Genomic DNA, 15,947 nt, shown 5'->3' with positions numbered 1-15,947 from the left:
TGAATATTTGTCAGTCATATATAATGAAACGGGCAATATTTCTGTAATAGTACTAATAAACTTAATGTTTTAAATACACAATAACCAGGTTTATATATTTATCATCAATATCAATGAACATTTATGCTGATTCTAAACCATTTGGGGAAAAAAATGCATTTTTAAAATATCATTATTATTTAAAAAAACAAAACAAATATGCAAATAGTTCATAATAAACTATACCACGATTTCTTTGAGTGCAGAAATCATCCTTGTTTCATTTATGCATGACTGGCAAATATGCAAGTTTATTCGTTTATGTTAAAACTGTGTAGTTCAAATGGATGGATATTTTATTTGCAATTTATTTGCAATTTGTTATTTTTTGATAACATGACACAACATGACATAACATGACATGACATAACATATAATATATGAACATTTGATTCTTAATACCATTGCCAAATATTCAAGTCTAAATTAATCAAGTCTAAGTAATTTAAAAACAAAAGTTTTTTTTTATTTTATTTTTTTACATATAGTATTTATTTTAGTTTCTTTTTTCAATGTATCTCATTATTACCTCAGTGGAGTGATGACAAGCATATTTAAAATGAATTAAATCTGAGTGAATGCCTAAAAGTGTTGATATATCCCTAAATTGAATAGGCATATATAAAAACGAATCTTGAAAATCCTGGTACTGCATTACACATTAGGAGACGACTTCCATGGAACACCCTGTTGGCCAACGTCAAGCGCTTTTGTAATTACTTATGACTCATTATGGAAGCAAAGCTAAAAAAAGACTGTGTATCTGTGTCGTTTTTAAGTGTTTTAAGTAGCTCATTTGATTTCTGTCAGATCATCGGTACGAGTTATTATGTATACAACGACAGACATCACAGAACATCATAATCCTGTGACTGACAAACTTGCAGTTTTCTCACACCACAGAAAGACTTTCTGCAGACTCAGTGCTTTGTTTATCGGCGGTATTTATACACTTCTTCTTTATGGTGGCTTGACAGCAGGGAGTGGCACGCTACTGTTCTCAGTATCACAGTTTGCTGCGGAGGTGACGGAGTGGATCTTTTCCCATACTTGTATATTTCTTTTTGTCTGCATAACAGAAAGAACTAAATGCTTGTTTACACTGCAGTGAGATTTGCATGAATTTGTTAGTAAAACCACCAGCAATTACAATGAAAGGGGTCTGTTTTTTTCATGGCATCTGTCTTCACACTTACACACAGGCAGTAAAGGCACAAATGTGTCAAATGTGAATGAGGTTGTCCCTGCTGACCATGAAGTTCTATGCATGTCAATTTTAAGAAGTTCCATGCATAGATTTCAAAAGCTGTCTTATTGCACTGTACACAACCTGCCTTTTGGTTTATAAAGACGGATGAGCCGCTGATGCAGGAACAGATAAAATAGCTTGTCACTTAAGGCCGAGACTGAGATGCCAGATCCACTCTCGCTTGGCTCCTGTGGGAAGGTGGGTTTCTTCACCTTTCCATCAGGTATGAAAACAAGGTCAGAGAGCAAGGAAGAGGAGAAACACTGACTGCAAGGGGACGGAGCATTTGCCTGTTTCTCAGGGTGTTTCTTCAATATGGGCACTTTTGGCTCAGTGGATTTTTAGAAAATAAATTCTTAAGTTAATTTGTTTTACCAACAGTGGATATACAATTTTTTTTTTTACTTTCATAAAGCAAGGACACATTAAATTGATCAGAAGAGACAGCAAAGACTTTTAGATTGTTGCAAAATTAATTCTGTTTGAAATAAATGCTGCTCTTTTTTTTATCATGGTTCCCACAAAAATGTTAAGCAGCACAACTGTTTTCCACATTGATAATAATAAGAATGTTTCTTAAGCAATAAATCAGCATATTAGAATGATTTCTGAGGGATCATGTGACACTGAAGACTGGAGTAATGGCTGCTGAAAATTCAGCTTTGCCATCATAAATTATATTTAAAAATATATTAAAATAGGAAACAGTTATTATAAATAATATCCTTTCATATTTCTGTATTTTAAATGCAGCCATGGTGAGCATAAGCATTTAAAACTCAAAAACATCATAAAAATCGTACTAACCACAAACTTTTGAACAGTAGCGTATGTATTGTGTTTGATAGCATCCTGAGGGAGAAATGGCATTTTATAAAAAAATTTTTAATAAAATGGCTTGCTAAAGCTAATTTCATAACAAGCATTTTATGTATTGCATATACAACTAAATATTTTCACACGTTTGCTCTAACAAAATTATATTTATTGGAATGACACACAGAATATATCTTCTGTGTATATCTCTCAGTGATATTTTAGATACTAGTTTTTATTTTAAAAATTTGTTATTTTAAAACACTTTTCCCAGTTTGATTTTAATTTTAGTTAAAAATGTCTATATTTTTTAAAATATTTTTTTTATTTCAGTTTTAGTTATTACATCACGTTAAAATAAATAAATATTAGAAATGTTGCCTAATATTTGGCAACTAGTTAAAATAAAGTAAGTTTAGGTTTTTGTATATATTTCCTTTTTTTTTTTTTTTTCAAGTAATGAATTTTTTTTAGTTTTAGTTAACTATAATAACCCTGCTATATATTTTACATCTCATATTTGTTTGCATGCATGATTATAACTGACCAAGTGCACTCAATAAAAAAATAAAATAAAATAAAAACTTGATTAAGACCCACATTTTTGAGGGATAGTCATAATTTGTGTAGAAACTTATACAAATCATTTTTAAACAATAAATATTGAAATGGTTTATTGGACTATTTGTTAAGATTATCATAGTTTTAATTCAAATAAAATAGATATAAATAACAATTAAATCTATGCAGGTATTTAGAATTTAGCAAAAATGAAAGCATGCTAAAAAACGTTTCCAAGGGAGTTTTAATAGAACAGAAAAGAAAAGAAATTAGCCTGTAGTTGAAGAAACACTCATCAAAAACTCAGCTTTGTTTGATTATATGGGTTTGCGTATTGTGGTATCTATTACAAAAAGCGTATACATCATGCAGCCTGTTTCGAGAAACAATAACACAGATAAATGTTTGTGGTTCCCATTTGTAGCTGTGAAATGTTACCTCAAATTAACACATTACTTCCCCATTCTGTTGAAGCTCATAAGCCAGAGTGAGAGCGTCAAATGCCCTTGGTGGTGAAAGTGCTGACAAGCCAGTTAGACATGAGATGGCGAGGCCTGATAACATCGTTTGAAGCCTGATCCCTGTTTGCCACCTGTGGGAAAGCTCGTCTTCTCTGTCCCCCATGTTCTTTCGCCATCATGGTCCTGTCACACTATACAAGCTGGTTTCAAGATCAGCAGACAAACATGATATTGAGGAGACAAAAAGCCAAACGCTGAGAGGATTCATTATTTGCAGGGTTATTATCATATGAAAACCATATGAAAATCCATTACTTGAAATCAAATAAACATTAACTAAACTAAAAAACTAAACTAAACTAAAATAAAGTTAAGCAAAGGCAAAGTTTCTCATTTTCGTTTAGTACTAAAACAACAAAAAAAAGTACATGAAAAAAAATGATAAAAATGACTAAAATGAAAATGAAAACAGAAAATATAAAAATAAAATCTAATTCAAAATATTTACTAAAACTATAAAAGTACACTGAAACAAAATGATTCTGTGGTGAAGTAAAGAAATAAGTAAAGAAATTAAAGTGTAAATATCAACGTTAGAAAATTAAGTAAAACCTACTCAACTTCCTGATACTGGTGTTCCCATCATGCACTGGGGCAGGACTAATTAATAAGGTTGCATTTTTTCACTATCATTGCTTTTGTTGTTAGGTTAGGTATAACTTGCTGTTTTATGACATGGAGTTCATTTTATACTCAAAATGACGTTCATACTGATCCATGATCCAACGAATGTTACCGTTATTGTGTATTGTGTACACAATACTGTTACCGTTATTGTGTATTGTGTACACTTTGGATGTGCCAGTTTTTTACAATTTTTTTACAAGACGATACAATTAAAAAGATTAATGTTATATCTGTAATGTGTATATCTACCCATTTGTTTAAAAAAAAAAACTAGTTTTACGGAATTTTACTGTTTTATTTTACAGATTTTTCATGTATTTTTGAAATGTGGTAAAAAAAACCCCCGTCAAATTACAGAAATAGACTGCAAATGTACATTTCCTGTGTAAAATTACATGAAAAACTAGTAAATTTCTGTAATTTTACGTTTTTTTTTTTTTTTTACAGTGACCACTGTCATTTATTCCATTATACTATGAATTACTCCATGTTATCCTACATTTGACCAGAAGACATGTTGAAAGTCTGTATTCTATGAAAAACTTCTGTCTTTAATTCCATGAACAATCGTGACACATTTCTGAGCTGATTGGGTAATTTAACTGTTTGGCGAATGTACAACTGCCATTGAAGCACTGCAAATCTATAAAAGCTCTACGTTTACTTTTAGCATCTAGTTTGGCTCCAGGTTCTGGTTCTTCAGAAGACATCAGCTGGGCACGTCTATCTCACTGATTTGTGTGCTGAAATATTCAGGATGCAGTCTTTGCGGCTCCAGACTTACGGCCTTGAACTTTTTGTCAACTCAGCGCTCATGAAATGTTCAGCCTTTGAGTTTGTGGCTTTAAAATAAAAGAGTGCACATGAGGCTTTAACAAAAGCATGACCCACTGAGCTTTTATGGCCGGTTTAATCCTGTACTTTAGCCAGGCTGAAAGGCAAGTGTATCAGTGGCAGAGGTTTGAGAGGGAGAAGGAAGTGACAGTGTGGGAGGAAGCCTGTATTCTCTAGTGGGTCATGTGTATGTTGTGTGCTCATGAAGTGCTGTCATCAGTTCTGACGCACAAGAGACCAGCTAGCATCTGCTTATCTGAGGTTTTCTTCGATAGAAATGCACAAGACACTTGCATAAATCTAAGTTTCCACTTGTAAACTTATTGCAAAACCTATTAGAATGCATGCAGTAAAATACTCAAAAAATGCTGGTCTAGCTCACCCATCATTGTCATTATTATTTCAGCCTCATGTCATTCCAAAAGTGTATGACTTACTTGTTTTTGTCCTTACCATGAAAGTTAGGGGTCTAAAACAACATTGGACCCCATTGACTTTCATCAAAAAACATACTTCAAAATATCTTTCTTTTTTTTGTATTCTCGACGAACGAAAAAGTCTACTCGAAAGTGAGTAGAATGTTAATTACTTTGATTTGACTTTGATATCCAGCAATACACTGCTGCATATTGTTGTAGTAAAATCAGTTCCTAGAACTTACCGAAACGGAGACAATTCACTGATTTAAAGTGCTTGTGAACGGTAAATCATAATGAATCACAACACCCCCACTAGCTGTCATTGCTCCAAACGCAGAAACAAGTGGACATCCTGAGCGGAAACCACTAACCCCACCGCCGCATTGCATTCCTTCACTTCATCTCCCCTCACTCTTGAACAAAGTCACTTGACCAGACCCCTATTTAGGAAGTGAAAGAGGAAGCTCCATATATCCCCATCCATCCTCACTGCCACACGGCTGCTGCTGTTCACGTGAGGGGTGAGAGAGATAGAGGACATTGGTATTATCCACACTAAAAAACAGCCTGAAAGCAGGAACAGACCAGTTCTGACCAGCCAAGTTCTGCTTGAGAGATCAGGCACTTTTGACTTAGTGTTCGGCCAGAGGATTTTACTTGGGTACTGAACTATAACTGCAGGTGGACGAATGTACAAAAAAAAAGAAGAAACGCTAGAACTCAACGTAGTTCTCATTTTTAATATGATTAATCAATATTATAACATAATTTTAATATAAAATTAGAAATTATAAAAATGTTTAAATGTAATACATATAATGCATCTTAATTTAAAATGATAATTAAAATAAATATAGGTTACATTATACAGTTGTAAATTAAATTATAAATGTAATTACATAAAATGTATAAATATATTTATTACATTTTTACATTTAATACAATATGCATTTATATTATTATTTATAATTGTATAATATATATTTATTTCATTTATAATTGTAATATTATATACAGTATAATGTATATTAGATTAAAATTACAAATGAAATAAATATATACAATTATAAATAAAAATGAATAATATAAATGAATGCTAGAATGTAAAATGTCCTACAAGGCAAAGTAATTCTAATTTTAATATAATTAATCAATATCATTAAATATTATTAATTATTATATATTTTAGCAATTATATATATATTAAAAGGATCACTGTATTAAACTAATATTATATTTAATATATGCAATTGTAAATGTATATGTAATAAACAATGTAGGCTATATTATATTAAATTATAAATGAAATAAATATATATTTATTTTATCATATTGCTGTGACAGAAAATTGATAACATACATACAACTATAAATTGTCTAAAATTATAAATTTAATAATAATCAATAAACAAAATAAATATATTTATTACATTTAATATAATATTATATTTATATTATTATGTATAATTGTATAATATATATTTATTTCATGTATAATTGTAATATTATATACAGTATAATGTATATTATATTAAAATTACAAATGAAATAAATATATACAATTATAAATAAAAATGAATAATATAAATGAATGCTAGAATGTAAAATGTTCTACAAGGCAAAGTAATTCTAATTTTAATATAATTAATCAATATCATTAAACATTATTCATTATTATATATTTTATCAATTATATATATATAGCCTATATTAAAATGATCACTGTATTAAACTAATATTATATTTAATATATATATATATATATAGCCTATATTAAAATGATCACTGTATTAAACTAATATTATATTTAATATATGCAATTGTAAATGTATATGTAATAAACAATGTATATTATATTACAATTATAAATTAAATATATATTTATTTTATCATATTTCTGTGACAGAAAATTTATAACATCAATACTACTATAAATTAGCTATAATATATATTAGCGATAACTATAAATTGTATAAAATTATAAATGTAATAATAATCAATAAACAAAATAAAAATAAAAATTCTGCCAAATAATATAGTTTTAAACTTGTAAACTTTAAAGTTGTTTACAGTTCCCGAACAATGTAGCAAGCAGACAAATGTATACACAATAATGGTCATAGGTGTGCATTTATGTGCACGGCTCATCCGATCAAATCACAACTACCCGTTTTACAACAAGTAAAAAAAGCCACTGTTTTTGCGCTTTTGCCTGTTCTTGGTCTCTTCCTGCCTCAGTATTTCAGCGACCCTCTGATGCCACAGAGAAGCAGACACCTTGGGTAGAGTGCTGACTCAATGGACCGAAGGCAGAGTGGGGGAAGGAGGGGACTGGAGGGCTCAGACATTAGCCACAATATCTCATGCGCAGGGAGAGAGGTTGTTAGTGACTTACACAACTGCACTGCGTATGCCTCACGAGTCATTTCTCACCGTATAGAAAAACAAAACGCCAATGATATAGAATTACCTATATAAAAAAGTGCTTGTCATATAAATGCAACCCGAGGAATGATGATTACTGTGAAACATCCACAGCAGACTGATTTGAGTGAATGTCAGTCATGATGAGTGAATCGCTGAAGTCTTAAAGTCACATTATTCCAATTTTTATTGATCAGAGTCCACAATGCTTTCAATCATTCTCGCTTATGAAGACAAGCTCACCCTAAATGGGATGAGAAAGAGACCATAAATCTGTTGCTTCGTGAAAAACTGCTTTTGCACCTGTGACCCTGTATTGCACAGGTGGCACGTCATTACAAAAAGGTCAATCTTGCACTAACTGTTAAGGAGCAGTTGACAACAAGGTCGAGGGTTAAAGGCTGTTTTGCCACACATGTTGTTTGGATCCCGAGAAAAGGAGAGTTGTGTAAACAAAAAAGAACAAGATCTATTTATGTCAGTGTTGTGAAAGTGCATCGGCACGGCTGCTTTACTTATTCCATTTACTTTTATTAACAAAGTGTGCAGTCCGTATTTGCCTAGTTTAAATTTGCATATTTAAATCCTTTTAATTCATTACCAAAAGTGCAAATGTTCTAAGCTACACATTGTTCGTAGGGTTTAGATTACTCATTGTTCTTGTAAAGTTGGTCATAATGGGCTGTTATTGGAGTTATATAGTACAATCATTACGTACAAGAGAAATGAAGCGACAGTTCGGATGGATGGCCTTTGCTTTCCACTTAAGGAGAGGTTAGAGGGCTAAACTTATTTCCACCTTGGTACAATCAGTGCCGTGCAGCTCTTCTCCGAGTCTCTCGAGTCATTAGAAACACAGTTGTCTCAGGAAACAGCCGCTAAGCAAGGTCAAAGGTTGCTGCAAGTAGACATACCTGCGTTCTGTTTTTTTTATGCTCACATGATATTTTATGTGTGTGTGCTGATGCATTTGTGCGTGTTTCAGGTCAATCTGTGTTGACTTTTTATGAACAATGTGGTTGATGGGTTACATATAAAACATCCCTGCGCACGAGGTATAGGCCTACATACAAAAGTAAGAAAGATTAGGGAACTCGAATACTTTTTTTGCTTCAAAAATTTATTCTGGAGGTAACAATGCAAATCACAATCATTTACTCTTCAAAACTTTCAAGGAACAATTCTTGAGAATGGTACAACTTGATTAATGAAACAAATGAAAGATATAGAAAATGTTCAAACAAACAAAAATACCAATGCAATGCATCTATTGCCAAAAGGGTCAAATGTCATTTGCATAGCTGAGATGGCTGATGGTGGCTGTTGTGAAAACTCAAAGGTAAAAGATACATTATCAAAACCAGCTTGACATGTCAGAGATAAGGTCGAGTGAAAATATAAAATACTGAATAAGAGAATTAAAACTTTCTCCTCCGCTGACAAAAACAAAACAAAAACAACAACAACCATAAGATGGTTTGCTGGTCTTGCAGCTGGTTTTTAGAGGGGTTTGGGGCATCAGACCAGCAAACAATCTTATTCTGGTATCAGAAACTTTAGAAATCCTCAATACATTTAGAACTACCGCAAAAACTCGGGCGATGATGGATTTTCACAAGAGGGTCCGTTACTCTGGCAGTTCATTCCGACAGCTAGCCTCTCGCATTTGAGTTTATATGCGTCCCTCTCGCGCACCAGCCGACTGAGCTCGTGCTTCAGCTGCTCCACTTGCGTCGCGAGGTTCGTCTTCTCGTGCTCCAGTGTGTGTTTCTGCTGAACGCGTTTGTGCCGGCACGACTGAGCGTACCCGCGGTTCTTCAAGGTGCGGCGTTTCTGCTTCAGGCGGATAATATCGTCCTTGCTCATGCCGCGGAGGTGTCGGTTGAGCTCGCGCACAGACATGGACACCAACTGCTGGTCGGAGAAGCGGCTCTCCGCGCGCTCGCTGCGCCTGTGGTGCGTCTGATGGTGGGACTTCAGGTGCGTCGCGCCTTGAGATGAGCAGTCGATATGCTGCATTAACTGATCCATGCTTTTGCCGTGCGCAAAGCCGGGATTGTGGCCGAGCTCGGTGTACTGCTGCTGATGATGATACTGATGCACACTCGGCGCGTGGAACTGACCCATGCTCCTGTATCCCTCCATCTCTGCCTGGTGGAGCTGAGGCGGGTGTGCATGCATGAGATTCGCACTTAAGGCTTCCCGGACATCCTCGGGTGTTAGTTCAAGACAGTGTGGATCTGCGTGCTGTGGATAAGTCCCCGTGCTCAGGGTCCAGTAGAGATCGTCAGCGCTGCTTCTCTGTCCACTCGGGCTGAAGCTCGGCGATGAAGGCACGGAGCTGCACGGGGTGCTCACGGGTGTGCTGGACACGGAGCCTGGCACGTGTAGACCGCACTGCTGGATAAAAGAGCGCTCTGGTCCCAAAGCTGCAGTCTCCTTCTTCACGTCAAACCTCATGTCAAAGTCACCGTAGTCCATATTCAGCTGATTTTTTGCCAGCTCCAGAAGACCATGATGCTCCGCCGTCATGATTTCTGCTGATGTTTCGATGAAGTGAACAACTTATTACTGTGGTTTAGGTTGCATTAAGGTTCTGAAAACACCACTTAGGCTATAAGATCGAGCTGGATGTGAAGACACCGCTTTCAACCACCCTCCTGAACAATTTAGCCAACGGAAAGTTAGCAGGTTTTCGCCTTTAGGTCTCAGATGGTCTCTCGTTGACCAGCGCAGGATGTATGTTGAAAAGAAAGTAAATCACTCTGCTTTAAAAGCAGCCGCGCAGCGAGACCACGCCCTCTTTCCTATCACAGCTGTCACTCTCACCAAAACACGTCCAAGTTACATTTACCTCAAATCAAAAGAAAAAAAAACCAAGAAGTTGTATTTTGTTAAACGAAAAAGAAACCTATTATTAAGGTTAGCATACTTTTTATTTTCAAGTTTTTCAGGGTTGATTCTCAGTATATGATTCTCACTGTAATAGGCCTATTGTTTTTTTTATTATATTTAAATGGCAGTGCAATAAACAAGCTACTACCACAGTACACTTTCCAGTATACTGATCTGACAGTCACAAGCATTACAGTATTGTTGTACAGTTTTGGTGACTGTAGGCCTATATTTCACAGTTCCTATAATTGTTATCAAATTAGCCTAATGTTAATAGGCCTACATTTGAGCTAAAATCTGATTGTCATTGTAAAATGTATACTGGCTTGTGAAACGGAAGGACACACAATCCCTTAAAGTTGGCCTCTCCAGCAACTGTGACCAATAATAATAAAAAGAGAGCACAGTCTACACAAGACCATCAGGGTAGCACATGACACTAAATTAAGGCTATAAGCATAAACTAAATAACATAAAATGCAACATAAAAATGTAGGCTACTCCACTGTACATGACAGATAATAAAAATAAAATCTTTCTTAAATAAAATCTAAACATCTAAAAAGTCTGAGAATGCCATTTCCCCTGTTCATTGTAGCTTTACTTATATACAAAAAAATCCCCATAACTTTAACAAGTGTATTACATTTTTATTGCTATGTCTATTGCTGTTTAATTTAACAGGTTTTCACTGTTGTATTTGTACAGTGTATCATAATAAAAATCTGCATTGCAGTAATGAGAATGCAAAAAAATAAAATAAGATGATTTAAGCGTGAGATACCTGGACGTGTTTCAGTTTTGGATTCATGCTGCCAGTGAAAAACTAAATAAAAAACTGTATAACTCCTCTCCCCTCAGCAATGTAAGACAGTGCAACTATAATCCTGTACTAAAAATAAAGTTTAAACACCTAACTGGAAGCAATTTTGAGATGAGCCAATATAAGTTAAGATGGTATTTGGACCCAATGATTAAACCCAGGTTAGAAGATCCTCAGAAAACTCATGCAGAATGATGGTGTATGTTTCTCTGATAACTCTTTTACTGACACCATGTGGCCATTGTGTGAAACGGCTGATATGTTTTCCAAAATGTGATACGGTAGGTAATTTTTACATTTACAAAATTTACAGTTAAGACAACATCAGTCAGTGCATCTGCTTTTAAATGTATTATCTTGAGAAGGTTGGCTGTAAAATCACCCTAAACTTGGGAAAATATTTAAAGTTCTTGTAACAAGGATGTAGAGAGAGAGAGAGAGAGAGAGAGAGAGAGAGAGAGAGAGAGAGAGAGAGAGAGAGAGAGAGAGAGAGACTGTATATTTGTATACACAACATTTCAAAGCATTGAAAAACTGGTGCCTCGGTTCACTGTATATTTAGTAAACACAAAAGCACCAATAAAGCGAAGAAAACAAGTGCACAAAAGCAGAGCCTTGACAGAACATTCATGGAGCTACTGGGAAACATTCAAAGTACAATGATGACAAGACACCAAAAAGCTGAGGTAATGATTGCCGGAGAACAGCTAAGGTACGCTATATATTCACAAAGCTAGTCCCAGGAGGACATTTACACAGTTATAAATCTCACCTGCAAGACTTTATTATATATTGATTATTTGTTGAATATTTAAACATTATTCTGTTATACAGTAGCCTAATATTCTTATTTTTATTTATTCTTATTATTTTTTATTTTTTTTACAAAATAACAGTTCTAATAATTTGTGTTTTGAAGATTACGACTACATGATAGCAAGTTGATTAAGGACCACAGACACCATCTGCGAACGTACCCGAATTGTTTTGTGGCTCAGGAGTTAATTGATTGGCTGATTGCTCATAAAGAAGTGCCTGATCGAGAAACTGCTGTCCAGCTCATGCAGTACCTCATGGACCATGATATCATTCATCACGGTAGAACATTATTTACTGTACACCAAATAACAAAGAATATGATACAGCAAGGTCATTTCTGCTTTCTGTGTTGTCTCATATTAGGACCCATTTATTTGACTCTTTGTGTTTGAATTAACAGATTGTATCAATGTATACTTTACAATTTTCTCATCTTAATAGTGTGTGATAAGTGGCCCGTGTTCAAAGATGCCAAATACTTGTACAGATTCAGAAAAGATGATGGCACATTTCCTTTCAACATAGAAGTTAAGATCTTCATGCGTGGACAGAGGCTGTATGAACAGTAAGACATTTTCACAGGAAGTAAAAAATCTTAAATGTTAATTTAGCTTTAAATTGCAGTCATTCCTCATTAATACTACACATAATATACTTTCCGCCCAGTCCATTATGTTGTCCAATAGTTTTCAAGACCTTCAGTCTGTTCTGAATTGGTATATCTTTTATTTTTATTTTTTGATAACACTTTACAAAGAACATTTGTTAATACATTAGTGTACTAAAAAAAGTTTGTGGTCAGTAAGGGTTTCTTTAAAAGACAATAATACTTTTATTCAGCAAGGATGATTAAATTGCTCAAAAGGGACAGTAAATGCATTAATAATGTAATAAAATATTTCTATTTGAAGTAAATGCTTTTAAAACTTTCTATTCATCGAAGAATCCTGAAGAAATGTATCGCTGCTTCCCAAAAATATTAAGCAGCGCAATTGTTTCTTGAGCACCAAATCAGCATATTAATGATTCCTGAAAATCCAGCTTTGCCATCACAGGAATAAACTACAAATTATATTAAAATAGAATTATAGAGTTATTTTAATTTGTAATAATATCTCACAATATTACTCTTTTATGGTATTTTTGATCAAATAAAAGCAGCATTGGTGGGCGTATAGAATTTACCGACCCCAAACGTTTGAATGGTTGTGTAGTAGTAAATGTATAAATACATTAACCTACATTAATAAATGCTGTAAAAGTATTTTCATTATTAGTCTCTTTTTCAAAATGCCTGTATCAAAATTCATCTGTTGCTTTTTACAGTCTGATTACAAGCAAAGACTCCATCTTACAGCTGAGACAGGAAAAGGGAGTGGCTTATGAACGTTCTTTCCCTGGTTACATGTTAATTGATTGGCTGCTACAGAATGGTGAAATAGAGAGTCGGCGACAAGGACTAGATCTCTGCAAGGCCCTACTAGAGCATGATATCATTCAGCATGGTAAGAAATATTATGATAGTGTGTGTATTATTCTGCCATTAAGTCAAAATGCACTGTCTGTGAAGTTAATCAAATGCAACATACCTGAGTATATAGCAATAACTTCTTCAAGCTTTGCCTTGCTGAAACACTCTTCATTTCACTCTGCAGTCTCTCTGAAGCACCACTTTTTTGACAGCGGTTTGCTGTATCAATTCTGCATTAACTTTCGCCGGCGGCGCCGTCTCTCTGAACTGCTGCATGAGACAGAGAATGAAGAGGTTGAATGTATAACACAGCGTAACCAAGACCAGGCTGACAGTCCCTTCACACTGCGCAAAACATCTCCATCTGAGAGCAATAGTGACTTCTTATCTGGTATTAAAATTATAAAAAATACTACAAATATATTTCCATGCATTGATATGGAGAGTTAGAGCTTGAGATGTGGTACTTAGGCAAATAGCTCAATTTATTCAGAGTGACTTTCAGCACAATAATTGCTGGGTCAGCCCCCTCTGGAGCAATATAGCAATATGAAGTTAAGTACCTCGCTCAAGGGCACAGCTGAGATATCACAGCATAATGAGCGCAGTAACTCAACATTTCCGTGCACATCCATATATGCAACCTGCAACCTTTGTGTCAGCAAGCTATCCTTAACCTAGGGTTTCTCATTATTTTATTTTACACCAAAGGCCTCTTTTCATAACCCTAAACTATTCATGGACCCCCAGACACACAACAAAATGTAACACTGGACTACCATTCGGCCAATATAACAATATGAGCAAATTACTGAAGAAAAAAAAAAAAATATATATATATATATATACTGTATATAACTCTGTATTTTTGATTTAATATGCAGCCTTGATGAACATAATACACGTGAATAAACTTTTCTAATTCATAATTCTGATTTCTAATTCCAGTTGAACCTGCTAAGGATTTAAATGTGCCTACAAATGGTGGAAGTTTGACCCACCAGCAGCACGGTTCATGTGGATACCCACTCACTGTTTCTCTTACCGCTGCTCTTGCAGTACGATGCAATCCTACATCAGGTTATAGGACAGCATGTGCATGCTTTTGAAAATTTGTTTCAGACACAATTGTTATATTTCAACGTTTTTTTTTAGGAGAAAATGTATTAAAAGATTGCCAAAAATAAAACTAATGACATTATTCTATCTGTTGCCAAATTCTGAGCACAACATATAAGTGTATTATTGTTATTGACAGTGCTGAAAAGACATGTAACCTGTGAGCAGCTGTTATCTCCAGGTGCTCCTTATATAAAAAGAGTTCTTACGGTAAGTCTTGCATATCATGCTCAGCTAGCCATGAAAAGAACCTTAAACTACAGTTTTTTAATGTGAGTTTTTTAATTAAAGATCCTCGGTGATGACCTAGGCTGGGGCATTGTAGTACGGGGAAAATCACCTTGTTATGTACAGGCGGTGGATCCTGGAAGCCCTGCTGCGGCAGCAGGAGTTAAGGTGATCATAACACGTAAACACATTGCTTACACAATAGAAAATTTGAATCTATCATCAGCTGGTCTCCAATCTTTTTCTTTTTTTGTTGTTGCTTAGGTACGCCAGTTTGTATGCCGAGTCAATGGACGCAGTGTGCTTCACCTGGACTATCGTACCCTCTCAAAGCTGGTGATGACTGGACCCCGTTTTGTTACTTTGGAAGTGATGCAACCACTGGATTAATTCGGCATAGATTGAATAAAAAAAATGTATACATTTTGAAATAAGTCACTATGTGTAGTGCTAGGTGAAGGATGTGCAATATTTTTTCCTCCTTATATCATGTACATTTTCTAATATATTAATATAATATAATATTATTATTATTTGGTGGTTAAAATAAAGAAATCATTACAAAAAATCAAATGGATCTAGTTCTATGTCTGCTTGGAGTTTTGGTTTTACACAGAGGCGGCGTTTGCAATCCGGAGGCCCGTTTCAAAGAAACAATTGGAGGGCCCCATCATTTAGTCAAACAATTAGTTCAAAATGCGGATTCATTCAAAAATAGACAATGATGTTCTAAGTCTAAAATGAAAGTCACCATTTTATTAACTATCACAATAATATTAACTTCTTCTTGTTTGTTGAACTGTTGTATGAAATCAATAGACTATCGCATTTTTAATTGTGCTGATATTTGGGAAAACAGCACTCTATATCCTGTTATAAATATTAAAAACAAGAACTCATACAAGGACATTTTTGCACCATATCTCTAATTTTGGGGGCATTTTTAAAAATGTAAAAAAAATTGCCCCATCCCCCATACATTTTTTAAGTTATGTTGATTGCATGGAGGCAGATCTAAATGTGAGCTTTAAGTTTTTTTTGTTTGTTTGTTTGTTTGTTTTTCCAGGTTTAGTTTTGACAATTTGATTAAAAATTACAAGGT

General features: G+C 34.4%; 2 protein-coding genes across 2 annotated transcripts; one reads left to right on the top strand and one right to left on the bottom strand.

The window, feature by feature from the left end:
• Nucleotides 1-8,589: 8,589 nt before the first annotated feature.
• On the bottom strand, nt 8,590-10,250 carry mafbb (v-maf avian musculoaponeurotic fibrosarcoma oncogene homolog Bb). Its single transcript, XM_084100979.1, has one exon. The coding sequence runs from the start codon at nt 10,020-10,022 to the stop codon at nt 9,072-9,074; it is 951 nt and encodes a 316-aa protein (XP_083957105.1). The 5' UTR covers nt 10,023-10,250; the 3' UTR covers nt 8,590-9,071.
• Nucleotides 10,251-11,834: 1,584 nt separating this feature from the next.
• On the top strand, nt 11,835-15,274 carry LOC311074229 (DEP domain-containing mTOR-interacting protein). The gene is made up of 9 exons (XM_084100667.1): nt 11,835-11,920; nt 12,128-12,306; nt 12,469-12,592; nt 13,354-13,532; nt 13,683-13,889; nt 14,447-14,578; nt 14,757-14,827; nt 14,909-15,013; nt 15,110-15,274. The coding sequence occupies exons 1-9, from the start codon at nt 11,838-11,840 to the stop codon at nt 15,233-15,235; spliced, it is 1,206 nt and encodes a 401-aa protein (XP_083956793.1). The 5' UTR covers nt 11,835-11,837; the 3' UTR covers nt 15,236-15,274.
• The last annotated feature ends 673 nt before the right edge of the window (nt 15,275-15,947 follow it).

This window comes from Abramis brama, assembly GCF_963993115.1.
Source record: "Abramis brama genome assembly, chromosome: 23".
Taxonomy (NCBI): Eukaryota; Metazoa; Chordata; class Actinopteri; order Cypriniformes; family Leuciscidae; genus Abramis; species Abramis brama.
Note: the sequence above shows the minus strand (reverse complement) of the source record. Positions and strands in the feature narration are given on the sequence as shown.